Raw genomic sequence first — 16,684 nt, 5'->3', positions numbered from 1 at the left:
GTAAATCAATACTGATTAGGTACTTTGATTCTAGTTATAGTTTAAAGTTAAAACTGCATTACTTGTCGTTTTCGATGCTATCTATCTAGTTAAAGCCGAGATTGGTTTAATTATAAAAAAACTGCAAAATGGGAGCCGTCTTGGGCCTTTGTTCGGCAGCGCAGGTAAGTACTGTGCTTGTTTACAGTTTCTTTATTGTCGTGACCTAGCATGATAAGCTTGAACAAAAGGAATTCACTTATTTAATTATAATATTATTATTGTAGCATCAGCCTGACTGTTCCACTATACCTTTATGTCAATGTAACAAGGACGAATGATGAACAAAAAGTGTATTTATGCAGATTGTTCCTTAATTATTCAAAGATTTCTATTTATTATCAATAATAAAAATCAGGCGACCGTTTTATGTATACAATAAAATAGTATTTAGTCTATTAGTTACACCCAATAGCCTAGTATAATTTAGATTCTTTAAACACTTAATAGTCATTACACCTGAGTGTGGTCTAAGATCCCACATATAGGGTCGACCTTCACCAATCTGTCTGACGGATGAAACTATGAAAATATGAAAGAAAATATGTTCCTGAACATAAATAAATAGGGTTGCCTAAAAAAATATGGTCAAGGCTATTTTTAATATATTTTTGAAAATATTTTTATCGCCAAACTTCACCAATTTGTCTGACGAAAGATTTCAGATAAGTTTCAATGGAAAGTATACAACTTGTACAACATAAATCAACTAGGTTGCTTATCTTTTTCCTATTATATGGTTGCCGTGTTTAAAGAGGTGATTTTATATCGATAATTGCACTCATCTGTCTGACGCTTGAAATATACATCAAAATGATGGTAATTTTACTGCAAATAAATACAATGGTATTTGGGTTGCCTGCGAAAATCTGGTTACAAATAAGGGTTGCCAGGCTTTTAATTAAAATAAGAAGGGAAGACTTTTAGCGATGACTCATAAACGGCTTAACTGATCAAGTTTGTTTTAATTTTATTTGATTGAGTTTTTAAGCACTGTTTTCATGATTTTTTTCATGTTTTTTGGACAGAAGGTTCAAAAGTTAGAAGGAAAACCTTTTTTTTTCTTTATAAACGATTATTTCCGAAATGATTCACTATATCAAGAAATGTTGTTTAAAGATCTCTATTTATTTTGAAAGGCCTATCCAACGACACCCCACACTATAAGGTTGAAACAATCAAAAATTGTCACACACATTTTGTTTCTTTCAAAGCGATTATTTCCGAAAATATTCACTTTATCAAACAAAAGTTCTTTTAAAACCCCTATTCGTTTTGAAAGACTTTTCTAACAACATCCCACACCATAGGGTTGACACGAAAAAAAAAATTACTCACGTACATTTTGTTTCTTTCGCGGCGATTATTTCCTAAAATATTCACTTTATCAATAATGTTTTTTTCAAGAACCCTATTTATTTTAGAACTCATATCAAATGACATCTTACAACATAGGTATCAAACGAAAAAAAAAGAAAAAAAATGTATGTGGCCATTTTTTTCGCTTCAATCCTATAATGTGACATGTCATTGGATAGGTCTTTTGAAATTAATATAGTGTTTTAGAAAACATTTTTTGACAACGTGAATATTTTAGGAAATAATCGCCTCGGAAGAAACAAACTGAGCATTTTTTCACCTTTTTACAAAACATTTAATATCTCTGAAACTAGAAACCCTCATAAGGTACCTTTTCCCATGGAACGTCACATCTATCTATATAGCCATTTATTTCCGATCCTCGGGTTCAACAGTTTTTAAAATGATATTATTGTTTTTTTTGTAAACTACAAAATGTCCCGCAGTTTGGTGTGCCCCTTGGTATAATTAGGCCTCCTCCAACCTTCTCCACTGTACCTACTCTGTCTTCTGCAACTCTGGCCAGTAATTTACATACATTGGCTATATTAAGATTGATGAGATGGAATGTTGTAGCTCGCGTGCTGCTGCGGCAGCGCCGCGTGCTCGCTATGCTGCTCGGCGTGCCCCTCGTGCGCCAACTCCACCTCCACGCGGCTCATGTACACCCTGATGTTGCTGCTGGTCATGGTGGCCGCTTGCATCACGCTGGCCCCTGGACTCAAAACAGAACTACAAAAAGTAAGCTCATCTTTAGGAAACTTACCAATTAAATGTTGTCAATGAAATCATATGACTGTGTAATATACATTTAAATTGGCTAGAGTATGTTGAAAAATGATGTTATATACAGTTAAAAATTACTGATGATACATAGTAGTATAGTAAGTTTTTACACTTTATAGTAGTGTAGATAGTGAGTTTTTAAATACCTTTTTTTTTCAGGTGCCTTTTTGTGCTAATTCAACAGGAGTCGTACCGGCAAATTTTAAAGTAGATTGTAATAATGCTGTTGGCTACCTTGCGGTTTATAGGTATGTATTAACCATTGTATTACATTTTATTGCACTTTATGTTAAGGTGCATTTATACAGGCTTTATGTTTAGGGCTGTGTGGTTGGTATCTAACAGTGTCTTTTTATAACATCTAAGAGCAAGATATAGACTCTAGATAAACATTGTAGTGAAAATATAGCAACCTCACTGGGTGCTGTCTCCTAAACACCAAATCTGTACTGGAAATAGCGTCTTCAAAAAGGGAAATATAAAATCCTTGGCTACTTTAATTCGGAGGGAGAGAGCTTATTTTATCCTTTTTGAACTGGAGGTTTCCTTACTTTTACATTTATCGTTTTAAGCCATTTCCGTCAGTAGAAAAGAACAGCAAACTTAAAAAATGTATTCCATTAGGTCGTGTTTTAACTTATTCTTTACTCTATTGTGTAACATTGTTACATTATGGTTTCAGAATTTGTTTTGCGCTGTGCATGTTCTTCATTCTGATGGCATTGATAATGATAGGTGTGAAGTCTTCCAAGGATCCTCGTACCGGCATACAAAATGGGTAAGTAATAACATTTTATTCTTCTTTTCGATACTTTAATGTACCCTCAGGGACAATGAATATGGGTCTCTTTGTGTGGCATTTTCTAGACAGGGCGGCCCATTTTCATCGTCCGTGATTATTATGTTATTATTCTGTAGCAACTAAAGTAGTTGATTTCAACCTATCTTATCTTTAGGTCTATTTGTTTATTATCATTGTCGCTGTACATTGTGTACAAATAGTATGTAATATAATATGCTGATTACAACTTTTTGTGTTCTAAATAAACCAAATAAAAAATATTGAAATGGCTGTTACCGAAGAGTTATTGTTTAATAGGAAATATGTTAAGTATTAGAACAAAATCGTACGTTAAGATTTTGACAGCTGAAGAAGATAGCGCTGTATAGCGCCATGTTTCCCTGGTCACTGAATTGTTAAATGTCAACTTTTGACAACCAGAGTGACCGCTTGAACGGAGCCGTACAGCGCCATCAAATTCTAAACACGATTTTATCTTAGACTTCATCAATTAACTATGGTATTGATTACATTTTAACCCCCTTATTCATAAACGCGCTACAAATTCAATTAGCTAATAATCGTTCGTCTTTTGTTACTTTGACTTATGTAGACATAAGAAAGAGACAAAACTTAATTAACTAAATCGGGCCCGTAAACTTTTATGTGTATATGTTGTGTTTATGTGTAATTCTTGTAAGTTTATTGTTTATTGTTGTGTATTGCTATGTGTGTACCTGAATCACATGAAATAAATAATTTTGAATTTGAATTTATGAATAAGGGGGTAACTAATAAAAAATGTTGTAGTTTTTGGGGCATCAAGTTCCTGGTGGTGATCGGGGGTGTGGTCGGCGCGTTCTTCATCCCCGAGGGCTCGTTCGCCTCCACGTGGATGGTGTTCGGCATGATCGGGGGCTTCTGCTACATCATTATACAACTCGTCTTGATCATTGATTTTGCGCACTCGTGGGCTGAGAGATGGGTCTGTAAGTACATACTGTGTCACTTGTACCATGACGACATTCTTGATTCCTGTCACTTGAAAATTACCCTCAGTTATGAACCTTGTGATAATTATACACCCGAATTTAGGTTTAATATTGTATTTTCTGTTACTCTTCAATATTCCGAGTGGTGAGAGGTGGGATTTTTTGCTAACATACCCCACCCACCTCTAATAACTGGGTATTTATAGTTCGTTCTTTTTAGCTTTAGAAAGAAGGTAAGCGATCTTGACAAGTCTTTTAATTGAAAGACGCTTTAAAATCAGTAACAATTACTTATGAAAGCAGAAGAATATTAAATGATCGTATTAGATTCATAATTGTTACATATTTGCCGTGATTTATTTTTAAAACGTGTTTTTCAATTAAAAGACACATCAAGATTGTTTACCATTTTTCTAATGCTAATAAATAACGAACTATAGTTCAGTTGTTCCCAGTGGAAACAGGTAAAAGAAATCGCTAATTAATTGCCGTAACAAATTTGAGGTAACGCGGCCCGTTATATTGCGGTTGTTGACCCGTTCTGATGATGCCCTTTCCCCAGCGAACTACGAGGAGTCGGAGTCTCGCGGGTGGTACGCGGCGCTGCTGCTGGCCATGCTCACCTGCTTCACACTCGCCCTCGCCGGCATCGTGCTCCTGTTCCTCAACTTCACGCAGGTCGGTCGCTATCATGGCAACACTCGTATCACCTGCGTGGGTGATATATAATGAACTACGAGGAGTCGGAGTCTCGCGGGAGGTACGCGGCGCTGCTGCTGGCCATGCTCACCTGCTTCACGCTCGCCCTCGCCGGCATCGTGCTCCTGTTCCTCAACTTCACGCAGGTCGGTCACTATCATGGCAACACTCGTATCACCTGCGTGGGTGATATATAATGAACTACGAGGAGTCGGAGTCTCGCGGGTGGTACGCGGCGCTGCTGCTGGCCATGCTCACCTGCTTCACGCTCGCCCTCGCCGGCATCGTGCTCCTGTTCCTCAACTTCACGCAGGTCGGTCACTATCATGGCAACACTCGTATCACCTGCGTGGGTGATATATAACGAACTACGAGGAGTCGGAGTCTCGCGGGAGGTACGCGGCGCTGCTGCTGGCCATGCTCACCTGCTTCACGCTCGCCCTCGCCGGCATCTTGCTCCTGTTCCTCAACTTCACGCAGGTCGGTCACTATCATGGCAACACTCGCATCACCTGCGTGGGTGATATATAACGAACTACGAGGAGTCGGAGTCTCGCGGGAGGTACGCGGCGCTGCTGCTGGCCATGCTCACCTGCTTCACGCTCGCCCTCGCCGGCATCGTGCTCCTGTTCCTCAACTTCACGCAGGTCGGTCACTATCATGGCAACACTCGTATCACCTGCGTGGGTGATATATAATGAAAGGAGACCGAGCTTTGCTCGGAAAATGCGCGTTTTCCCAGAGAAGAGAGAGAGACCTAGCTGATCGATTTTTCGCCCCCAAAAACCCCCATATAGCAAATTTCATCGAAATAATTAGCGCCGTTTCCGAGATCCCCGAAATATATACAGGGTGTCCCAGAATTCGACGTCAAGCCGTAAACTGATGATAGACCAAGTCATAACAGTTATCATAAAAATACAAAAAAAAAATCCAACTCATGTTTTTTAAAAATTATGGTCACTTTAAAAATTCACTAAAGAATCCACATCCTGTAATGGTTCTTTAACTCTTGTTACTACAAATTCCATAATTTATTCTATTTTTTTTATTATTGTGTAATCTTGAATAATTACAGTGTGTGGATTTTTTAGTGAATTTTTAAAGTGACCATAATTTTTAAAGAACATGAGTTGGATTTTTTTTTGTATTTTTATGATAACCGTTATGACTTGGTCTATCATCCGTTTACGGCTTGACGTCGAATTCTGGGACACCCATACATATAAATAAATAAATATACAAGAATTACTCGTTTAAAGGTGTAAGATTTTCGAAAATTATATAATAGAATAGTTTTTTATTCGTAAACACACAGACTTAGGTACATAGAAAAATATAGTGTTACGAAATGGCCCCATTTCATCATTTTGCTGGCGACTTCCAGCGCTGATCTTTCGAAATACCTATACACAGCTGCACACTGAAAGACGCTGTTGTAACGTCCAATTGTGCTTTAATGAGATAAATATTGTGATAAAATATGTTATGTTAGGCGCAGGAGGCCAGCTGCGGGCTGTCCAAGTTCTTCATCTCGATCAACCTGATCCTGGTGGTGCTCGCGAGCGCGATCTCTATCCTGCCGGCGGTGCAGGAGCACAACCCGCACTCCGGCCTGCTGCAGTCCTCCGTCGTCTCGCTCTACGTCATGTACCTCACCTGGTCGGCCTTGTCCAACTCGCCGGCGCCCTGCAACAGTCTCATCGACCCTAACAATGTAAGTTAACCTAGCTCATTCTTAACCTGATAACCGTTTCGGTGCGGATGGCACGATAGGCGTGTCATCAATGTTTTTAACGTGTGGCGTGTGACACGACAGGCGTGCCATCATATTCAATGGCGTAAGGCACGCCTGTCGTCACATTAAATAATTGTTCGCTGCCAAAGACAAAAGTTTTCGGAAATGGAAGACGCAACAAACCGGTTGGGCGTAATGCCAGGAAATTAAAAGACATGGCACGCTAAGCTTGAGACGGGAGAAAAGGCCATCGCACGGGTTTATACCTTTAACCTCAATACTCTGGAAATATACTTATCAAGACCCTCGGCTATAACACTAGTTATTTTATACATACTAAAATTAAACTTCTATAGTATCAACGCTATAAAAAAGTCAATGACGTCATGTCATGGAAACGGAAAGCCGTTAACTAACCGTACCGTAGCCCAGACGCCGTGCCGTCATTGACGGCTACAAATATCATCAAGACCAAGCTCTGTTATAAGTTATTGTATAATTATGTATACACTCAATATCACATAATCTATCAAATTTTCCACAAAAGTCTTTAGCAATAACAATTATATTATCATCTTAAATCAATTGGCTCTACGACTAACCTATCAATCAATCAATCTATTTAATTCAGACCATGTCCATAGTGTTAGTAACCTATGTATTTCACTCTATCGATAGAGCACTTTCGTGTCCTGAGATTCGTTTCATGCAAATATTCTGAACATGCATACCTAAAAAACTAAAAAATAACGCAACGTACAAAATTATATTGCAATATTGTATTCAAATGATCAGTAAACATCATTGATTTCTTCATGAGTTTCATGACGTTGGGACGTGCCTAGTAAATAATAAATTGTGCCACGGAGATAAATGTTCTTTCTGCTTATAATATCTAGACTAATCTCTGATATATATACACCTATATATTATTATATATGTTTAATTTTGTATGTTTATTGAGACCAGTTGTGACATTCAATTATGCATTACCAGGATCGTAAAGAAGATACTTACTGGGTACGTACACTAACAAAGTAGTTGCTAATTTTCACCTTTGCACCTTAATTATTTGTGTTTAAATCATCCATATTTACTGTTCACATTGTCTTAAGGAAGCAATCCTTCTGCCCATTACCACAGGCGCCGATTTTTTAATTTCGAGCGTTCGATTTCGGGAAAACGGAGAAATGCTATTTTTGATATATCGATAGAAATTGGAAATAAAATAAATAAATAAACGAAATACACGAGATCGAGCGGTCGAAATTAAAAAATGGCTCCCAGTTCACTTCCTCTTTTGTTACTCACTCACTTTATTCACTTATGAATGTGTACTGTTTCCAGCTTGGTTCACTTTAAATTTAAGGAATGTTAAATAATTAAATATAATTTTACTAACAGGAATTAGTAAATGATGTGATAGCTAGAAAGAATAGTGTAAATAATTACAGACAAATAATTTATTCTCGTCATTGCAAAATATTTCGTATTGTGTTTATTTAACATAAATATTATGGGTAACGTGAGCTTGTATTCTCATACTGACTATTCTGTTTAATCAAGCATTTTCTCCATGTGTATGCTTTTATGTTCAATTATTTTGGTTTTTTTTCATAGGTATACAGTCATAATTATCACACTATTAGTGTTTACGTGGGTTGGGAGGGTGACATTTGTACACCCTTAACAGCGACAACAAATGAGACTAGGTCACGACCTAGACTGAGGAGTGAGGACAAACAAATATTGCGTGGTTTTTCAAGTATTTGTTATTACTATGAAGCCTATCGAGGTAGAAAGCTCTGATTTGACATTAGCATGTCATTACTTCAACATAATATGTATATTTATAGCTAAATCAGCCTAAACTTATTTTATGCAAGTATACCTTGTTTGGTTGGATTTTCGTGTATTAAAGGATTGTATTTGACTAGTTGTGTGAGCCCTGACATAAAAAATAACTGCATTCCTGTTGCCAGGGAAGTTTGGAATTATACTGAGCAACTTTTACTTTGGAATCAACCCCGAAATGGCGAAATAAAAATTTACCCTCCCATAGAAAACGGACCACCCAAAATGTATGAAACAGCTAAAAAAAAATTGCGCTTTCGGGGTTGGTCCCACAGTAAAAGTTGGTCAGTATAATCCCAAACAAAACCTCCCTGACAATGGGAATGCAGTTGTTTTTAGCCATCCTGTATAAATATCAAGGTGAATGATGTAAATAAATAGTAACTGTATGTGGTGTGGGCAGGCGGCGTCGTTCGACAAGCAGGCCATCATCGGGATGGTGATCTGGGTGTGCAGCGTGCTGTACTCGTGCGTGCGCACCGCCTCCAACTCCTCCAAGATCACCATGTCCGACCACATCCTTGCCAAGGAAGGCACAGGTGATTACCTTTTTACTATTCTCTTGTACTTCCTACATACCTATAACCAATATTACTATAATTCAGTTATGTTTAATTACTGTAAACAACTATACTTACCCAAATATTTAAACGCTGACAGTAGATTTGATGAGTTTTATTTTTATTTTTGAGCTTTACAACAATTAACTGAACACCGCGATGATGAGGTACCCGATAGCAGTGTTGGCCGAAAGTTAATGCGAATTGAAAATGTTGGCCATTAACCACTATAAATTGAACCTTAAACCGTAACGGACTATTACAGTTTACGATTCAATTTATAATGGTTAATGGCCAGCATTTTCAATTTGCATTAACTTTCGGCCAACACTGCCCGATAGTTTATCTGGACAAAGGTGACGAACGAAATTTTCAATTTGAGTTTCCGACATATGTTTAGTTTTTCAAAAGGGTCCCGTCGCCAAAAGAGAACTGCTAACCTATTATGACAGATCTAACGAGTTTGACAGATTATTTATGTCTGTATGTATAATTGCAACTCCAATTATAGGTACTCATAAATAGATTAAAAGTCACTTAACATTAAAAACCTATATCCCCTTTGTATAATTTAGGCACATACATGGGAGGGGTACATTACATGAAATAAAGTCCGCAACCTCAGGATCACGATGTACCTACCTCTATATAAAACTCAAGTATTAGTGCAGTGTGTGTTTTAGTTGAGCTTCTGTCAGTGTTGAAATATACATATACGTAGTTAAAAGTGAATATTAACACAATTATCCATTCCCTGCGACGTTTGGCGCTGCCGGCGGCGGCCGCAGGGCAAGGAGGGCTCATTGCTAACGAAGGTAACATTTCCACGGTAGCTCGTGTTAGACGCTGGCCCCAATCCTCTCATTCATTGGCAAAATAATAACATATCATTTTTATTACAACGTTGGTGTTTCCGCTTATTGCCATGGGGTAACGCATATGGTTTTGGAAGACAGACGGAACTCTTCATATTTATACTCAATCTTCGGTAACTAATACAGAAATACATACATGAATATTTACATTATAAACGCAATGTATCTGTCTGTCTGTTACCTTCTCATGCTTAAACCACTGAACCGATTTAGTTGCAATTTGGTAGCAATATTTCGAAGCTTGGGGAAGGATCTAAGATAGTTTTTATCCTAAAAATCATCTTGTAAGGGGGTGGAACTCAATATACCGCTTAACTAATTTAGATTACATTTGAAATGGAGATAGTTTGAGTACTTTGCGTAGTGGGAAAGGTTATAGAATAGTTTTTATCGCCTTAAATAATCATCGCTTATGGGTGTAAAAAGGGGGGAGGGGTTGGAGTTTGTAAAGGGAATCAATACTTTCTTAAAACGTGGACTCTCATGCTTGTATCACCTCTGTTTGTAGGCATAGTGGCGGGTGATCAGCAGGCGTTACAATATACAGTACAGTCTTAGTGCAAGAATACCTACATAATCATTCCAGGTTGAAACAGGATGGGAAGTCTGTTATGCTGCAAATGATTGTGATAGTAATGTAAAGCAGCGGTCGGCAACCTTTTAACAGCCAGGGCCACATAGTAGCTAACGAAGTTTGCGCGGGCCGCACTTTGGGAACATTTGTGACTTTGGCAGACATTGTCGTTTGTTAATATTACATACTCGTACAAAATAACCAGGGAGGCTAGAGGGCCGCAAGCGAGAGGTTCGCGGGCCGCCTGTTGCCGACCGCTGATGTAAAGTACCCTGGGCTCACATTATGATATTAGATTGGCATATCTACGGTATAACTGTCAATTAGCTCGTGAACGGGCGCGGGGTGTTCAATGTCCGACCTTACAATGAACGACTTATTATGAGGCCTATAACCATATTAAACCTCAAGCTGAGCTGTACATTGGAACCTTGCAAATTAGTTCTAGAATCCTGTAGAGCTTTTATGTTATATTTTGGCCCATAAGTGAGCTAACCCGTAGATAGTGCGTGTGCTGATTTGTACTATTACATATATTATATTAAATCTAACTGAACACCAAAATCTGAGTAAGAGACATCCTACGCTTTATCTTGTCATTATTACAAGCATAATAAACCCACGATTGAGATTTGTGTACCTAATCTATTTCTAAATGTTGTTTAGTAGATTTTTGTTTTCTTCGGAAACTTACTCCTTTAACAAAATACTCTTGTGTTATTTTTAATTGGCTGGGACTAAATTGATTAATGCATAGTTTAGTAATCACTTAGTTTTATGCAGTTCTTTGTTAATGTCATTACTTCAAGTATACATAAGATCACGTAGATTCATAGGCAATGCATTTGTAAACGTCAGTTTACTCCAGCTAATTAAAAATATGAGTATGAATGCTAACTAGCGGGTGTGTTCGCTCACTGAGCGCAGGGTATGATTCCATAGAGGGCGCGGGCGCGGAGGGCGGCGAGGCGGGCCAGGCCAAGGTGTTCGACAACGAGGGCGACGGCGTGGCCTACAACTGGACCTTCTTCCACGTCGTGTTCGCGCTGGCCACCCTCTACTCCATGATGACGCTCACCAACTGGTTTAAGTGAGTATACTCTTCTATTCAAATACATATTCAGATAACGAGTTCCTAGCAAATGGTTTGTGTGATCAAGATATACATTAACCGCTTTATAAATTAACGACTGATCATCAACAGGAAAGATGGCCAGTTCTTTTATCATCTGTTATCATTCCTGTCACATTCTAACACGTATGTAAGTGCGAAAGTGTCGCATGACATGACAAGTGATAAAAATGCGACCATGACCGTTACCTCATACTATTGTCACTGTGACAAAGTAGAAATTGCTCCGATTGTTTGTATCGTTATCGTGTAGCATTAGCAAATAGCAAAGTTATTAAAAAGTAGGTATATTTTTTTAATCAAAATGTTTTATTTTAGTTCATATTTCACAATACTAAACCAAGTAAGTAGCCTTACAAAGCAGGGACAGTCAGGACCTATCTGAATTCATTTTCATTCCAAGAGTATCCACTTTTAAAGCAATATTTGTATATATTGTTTATATTTCAGCCCTAGCTCGCAGCTCATGAAGGAGAACGTAGCGTCCATGTGGATCAAGATCTCCTCCTCGTGGCTGTGTGTCGGGATCTACATATGGACCATGGTCGCTCCCGCCATCTTCCCAGATCGCGACTTCAGTTAAACTCTACATCTATTTTTAGTATATACGTAATATGTTCTTATTATTTGAACGGTTACAAAAAAATGCTATTGAGATGAATACTTGTTTAGGGATCTCAGCAACCAAACGATATTGCAAATCCAAAAGCGTAAAACTAACTTTATTTTTTTATGGGATATGTAAAAAAACATCCATATTTAGTTTTTTTAGTGTTAAAAGTAGGTACAGTCAACAACAGAGCTATGAATACAGGCAAAGTGTCAAAAATATGTATACAGTACTTTATTGCCTGTACATTAAGGTCGTGTATACATATTTTTGGCACTTTGCCTGTATTCATAGCTCTGTTGTTGACTGTACATTGTGTATTTACAGTAAAGATTAATTGATAATAAATTGGATAACTAAGAAGTCAGTTAGTGGCAATAAGTGTTTCGTGGATCTAGATTGAAAATTTATTGAATGCCTATGTTACAGATAATGTTTTTCACCGCGTGAAGATTTTTCAGCCAAATAAACAATCACGATTATGTAGGCCGCCACGATCGTGCACACAGTAGAAGTGGCATACCATAAACTTTATATATGTATTACCATTACTTTATTTTTATCACACATGTAAAATATGTTTTGTCTAGATATAATATTACGAGTTATAATCTTCGGAAACCTGTGTTATTCACTTTTACCCTATTCGTATTTTAGACATACTTTGTTCATTTTTATTATTAAAGGCGTGTGTTCAGTTTGTGATTGCGTTGGTTAGCGAGCAATTCGTGAAAGGGAGATTTTGTGGCCAGACTGCACGTCGGATAGATCATGGTAAAAGCGACTTACGTGCTTTCTAGTAAGGTCCAACTTCGCATTTGGTTTTAGGTAGATGGTGTTAAATTTGGGAGAAGACGCTCGATTCGATTTTCACATGTTAATAGGCTATAATATGAAATATCTAATCAATTTATTACTCCCATTTAAATTTAATCTCGATTTAATACTTGTAGTTCATTTAGCTAGATGTTTGAAGTTCTGTATTATCCTAGTCACCTACACTACTTCAATAAAACTCTGTATCTACCAATAACTTGTTCTTTAATGTTTCACCAGCCTATATTAGCCCCTTCACTAGGCGCAGACCTTCTCTTAATTAGAGTACAAGATGATTCAGTTCTTTACTTCGTCAGTAGGACCTATGAGATTTTGATCAGATCTTCATCTCTTACAATGTCGTACTTTAGTAATTTAACATATTTTTTCAACAAGTGCCTCCAGTAGCATTTCACATCCTTAGCCGTCAATTTTTCCCAAATAAATTGATACCCTCTTTCTGCTATCTCCTGCGCCAAAGAATCATGTTCTTGGAAAAATTCGATGTATTTAGCGATTTCTGACTGGGTAGCTTTGGGGCTTAATGGTACATAGTGCACCCATGGCTTTAAAGGTGGATAGTAGAATTCCTGCCATTCGTTTCCCACGTGAAATACTAACGACTTGCAGAGAAACAGATGCTTGAAACGGAAACTCGCCGCGACGCCTCTGTAGTTAAATAGATACTTGTACTTGCAATGGTCTTCAAATGAAACTTCTGCAGCTGGCTCCGCGTCCAGCGTGTCCTGTAATAATGTACCGACTTGTAAAACAAGCAAATTTAACATGATTACAAAACTGGTTCTACCGCGAACGGGTAATTGTAGGAAGTTCAAGTTTCTGACTTTTTTTATATTAAGTTGATATTTGTATGCATAAGTACCGCTTTGGATTTCCATGCCTGGTTTTTTGTATACTGGGCATCAACTAAATTGGGCCTGTCCCTAGACAGGCGAATAAGTGCATCTCGCTCATCACTTGTCCTAGAACCTCTGAAGAAACCTTTCTGTTCTTTCATACTCCAGGGCCACCTGTAAAATTAATAGTAAATGAAAATTAAGAACAATGTTCAGCAACCTTCAAATATTTTGTAACCCAATTTTATTTACTATAGTTCGTTTTTTTAGCATTAGAAAGAACTTGGAAGAAGGTAAGCAATCTTGACATGTCTTTTAATTGAAAAACGTCTTTTAAAAATCAGTAACTATTATTTATGAAAGCAGAAGAATATAAACGATCGTATTAGATTCATAATTGTTACTTATTTGCCGTAACTTATTTTAAAAATGACTTTTTCAATTAAAAGACATCAAGATTGTTTCCCTTATTTCTAATGCTAAAAAACACGAACTATATGACATAGATAAATGTTGCAAAATATTCATAGCATAAGGGCTGATTTAGACGTCGCGTGAACTCGTATGCGATATTAGCTACATTGAGGACTATTGCCACTATTGGTTGCAACCAATTGAGCCGACCAATCAAATACTGCAGTGTAATGAAACTCGCATGCAAGTTCTCGCACTGTCTAAATCAGCCTTATGATATGACAGGGGTTAGGTAGGCTGCAATATTTAAATGAGATTGTCAATTGTATTTCTTAGTCTGTTGGCCGCTCCGGTATACCTGATGGTGACTGTACACAGTTTACAGTATGGAACTAGAATAGAAATACCTGAAAATTATGTGACACGCCTAAACACATACATATTTAGGTAGATAATTGAGACAACAATGACATTCAATATCTTTACCTTTCAGCAGCAGCAGAGATGGATAATCTGTGTTTGTCCCACCGTCCAATTCCATTAGGATATAATGCTATTGCTGGACCACCCTCCCAGAAACTCCAAGCTGGATACATTATGTCATAATAATCCTTAGTCTGAAAATTTTTACTTTTCATCACATTCGCACATTCGCCAGCTAACGATCATTGGAGAGGCTACTAGTAAGTATTTAATAACTTTGACAGCATTTATAAATAATACAAAAATTTGCTAGCAATATGTTAACTACCAGCAGTCAATGATTAATACATATATGCATCATATCCTATTCACAACATTTATTCTTCAGTTGCACATACCTAGGTGCCAGCTGGCGCCGTACAATGTAATGGGACTAATGGGTTATTCCCATTAATACTACCAATTTGTTACCAGTGGTAACTACTGGGAATTTTTTTCCCACATTTTACCACTAGTAACTACAGGGAAAAATAATTCCCAGTAGTTACCACCAACTTGATTTAGAAACAAAATGACAGTGTAAAATTATGTATCATGTCATGTAAGATACATTGCCAAGAATAAGGTAAACTCTTTTGCAAAATTAAGGAAATAAAAAGGCAACAGGGTAAATCTGGCTATGCATTCTCTCTTCTTAGTCGGTACACTCTTGCCAGGGTGGTCGTGGTCATCATTGTAAATCTCGATGAGTGATGATCTTGCTAATACGGCGCCATTCATCGCGGACTGCAGCTTTCCGGCATTACCTACATATTATAAACAATTTATACAAGACCGTTTCTTATACCTTACTAAATGAAAATACAGGTGCCTTCACATGACCCCAAACATGGTTAACTTGAGGCCAATCTCGTGTATTTATGGCTAGCTCCATATTTGGCAACTTTGGTGCTAGAGCTTTCAAGTAATGTTCTACACCCGAACATCTGGCTGGGAAATGGCAATCTTTTTGCCGATATAGTTTACCTTCAATTATCTGAAACAAATCAGGAATTATATATTATACTTGACACAGACTTGTACAAACTTTCCAACATTTTTATTATGCCAAAAATTAACCTGATTACAAACATATAATAGTTTAAATAACACTTTTGCAATTAGAAATTAACAACAAACCTATTCTGTAGCAATGGAAGAAGTGACGATAATTTTAATTGATAACTTTTGTTATGATTGAAGGATTTTTAAATAATACCTGATATTTGGTGGCCTTCGACTGAGCGAGCGAAAACATTTCCTTCGTAATTCCATCTGTAAATGGTGCTAAGTCTTGGTCAACCACGGACTTGTGGCAGCTACAGTTTTGCCGTTCGCAGGGCACATAGTCTGCATTAGCAGCTCGAATTTCTTTCAAAACATTTGAAGCCCATTGATTAGTGTCTGAAAATAAATTATACTGGTGAAGTTGTTAATTTATGTCGAGAAAAGGGTCTAAATACCGGCTGTAAAAGTAACTTCTTACCTTTAGAATATTTATTGTGGTTTTCTGAACAAGAATTGTATTTGGTACATGTCTCGTCATTGTAGGATAATGTTGCAGTAACACAAAATACCATGATTTGTATACTTAACATCTTAAATTCTTAATATTAGGATAAAACGCAACGCGTAGTGTACACACAGCAAAATATGGATAAGCAAGTCCAATTAGTCCAAATCAAAAGCTGTCAATGTCAAACAAAGCACGTCAACGTCAAGTTTTTTTTCTGGACAGACTAGGGCCTTAAGCGGGCATTACATTATACAATTTGCAGTGCGCTAGCTGAGTTAGCGCACTAATTTAGTATAGTATAAAGACAGTTAGCCAGTTAGAGACCCAATCTAGTGCAATCGCATGTGCTCTGCCGCACTAACGCTATCTAGCGCACTAGAACGCATAGTGTAAATGGTTTTAGCGCGCTTAGCGCTTACTGTGTAAGGTCAGTTGTCGGCACGCCACCGACGCACTCGAACACGCGTATGATGTATGATGGATGTTTTATTGTTTTAGTTATTGCATTTCAGTTCAAAATGACGCAGCCACAGACTAGGGAAAAGGAAGTACCTACTGCTAAAATCTTCTTCTTCAATCATGAACTTTATAAAGAAATGCCATTATTATGGGATAAAAAA

At 37.5% G+C, this 16,684-nt stretch overlaps 2 protein-coding genes across 2 annotated transcripts; one reads left to right on the top strand and one right to left on the bottom strand.

The window, feature by feature from the left end:
- LOC134678841 (probable serine incorporator) lies at positions 1-13,032 on the top strand. Its single transcript, XM_063537547.1, has 12 exons — positions 1-164; positions 1,975-2,139; positions 2,344-2,432; positions 2,867-2,962; positions 3,776-3,954; positions 4,520-4,635; positions 6,158-6,373; positions 7,391-7,414; positions 8,652-8,787; positions 9,597-9,623; positions 11,200-11,347; positions 11,840-13,032. Exons 1-12 carry the CDS (start codon positions 129-131, stop codon positions 11,970-11,972), a joined length of 1,365 nt encoding a protein of 454 aa, XP_063393617.1. The 5' UTR covers positions 1-128; the 3' UTR covers positions 11,973-13,032.
- On the bottom strand, positions 13,024-16,214 carry LOC134678840 (O-glucosyltransferase rumi homolog). Its single transcript, XM_063537546.1, has 6 exons — positions 16,035-16,214; positions 15,768-15,952; positions 15,357-15,545; positions 14,573-14,703; positions 13,699-13,846; positions 13,024-13,561 (listed from the first exon to the last, which is right to left on the bottom strand). Exons 1-6 carry the CDS (start codon positions 16,144-16,146, stop codon positions 13,139-13,141), a joined length of 1,188 nt encoding a protein of 395 aa, XP_063393616.1. The 5' UTR covers positions 16,147-16,214; the 3' UTR covers positions 13,024-13,138.
- Between the last annotated feature and the right edge of the window lie 470 nt (positions 16,215-16,684).

The sequence above is a fragment of the Cydia fagiglandana genome, chromosome Z (assembly GCF_963556715.1).
Source record: "Cydia fagiglandana chromosome Z, ilCydFagi1.1, whole genome shotgun sequence".
NCBI lineage: Eukaryota > Metazoa > Arthropoda > Insecta > Lepidoptera > Tortricidae > Cydia > Cydia fagiglandana.
This window is presented reverse-complemented; position numbering and strand designations above follow the sequence as displayed.

Bases quoted from the DNA above. Each gene is read 5' to 3' on its own strand.
- LOC134678841 (XM_063537547.1), top strand. From the start codon at position 129: ATGGGAGCCGTCTTGGGCCTTTGTTCGGCAGCGCAG. The intron at 2,963-3,775 runs GTAAGTAATAAC...AAAATGTTGTAG, and splicing joins CGTACCGGCATACAAAATGG to TTTTTGGGGCATCAAGTTCC. The intron at 11,348-11,839 runs GTGAGTATACTC...TTTATATTTCAG, and splicing joins ACGCTCACCAACTGGTTTAA to CCCTAGCTCGCAGCTCATGA.
- LOC134678840 (XM_063537546.1), bottom strand. From the start codon at position 16,146: ATGTTAAGTATACAAATCATGGTATTTTGTGTTACTGCAACATTATCC. The intron at 15,546-15,767 runs GTATTATTTAAA...GATTTGTTTCAG, and splicing joins CGAAGGCCACCAAATATCAG to ATAATTGAAGGTAAACTATA. The intron at 14,704-15,356 runs GTATAAGAAACG...AAAAATTTTCAG, and splicing joins CTGTATTTTCATTTAGTAAG to ACTAAGGATTATTATGACAT.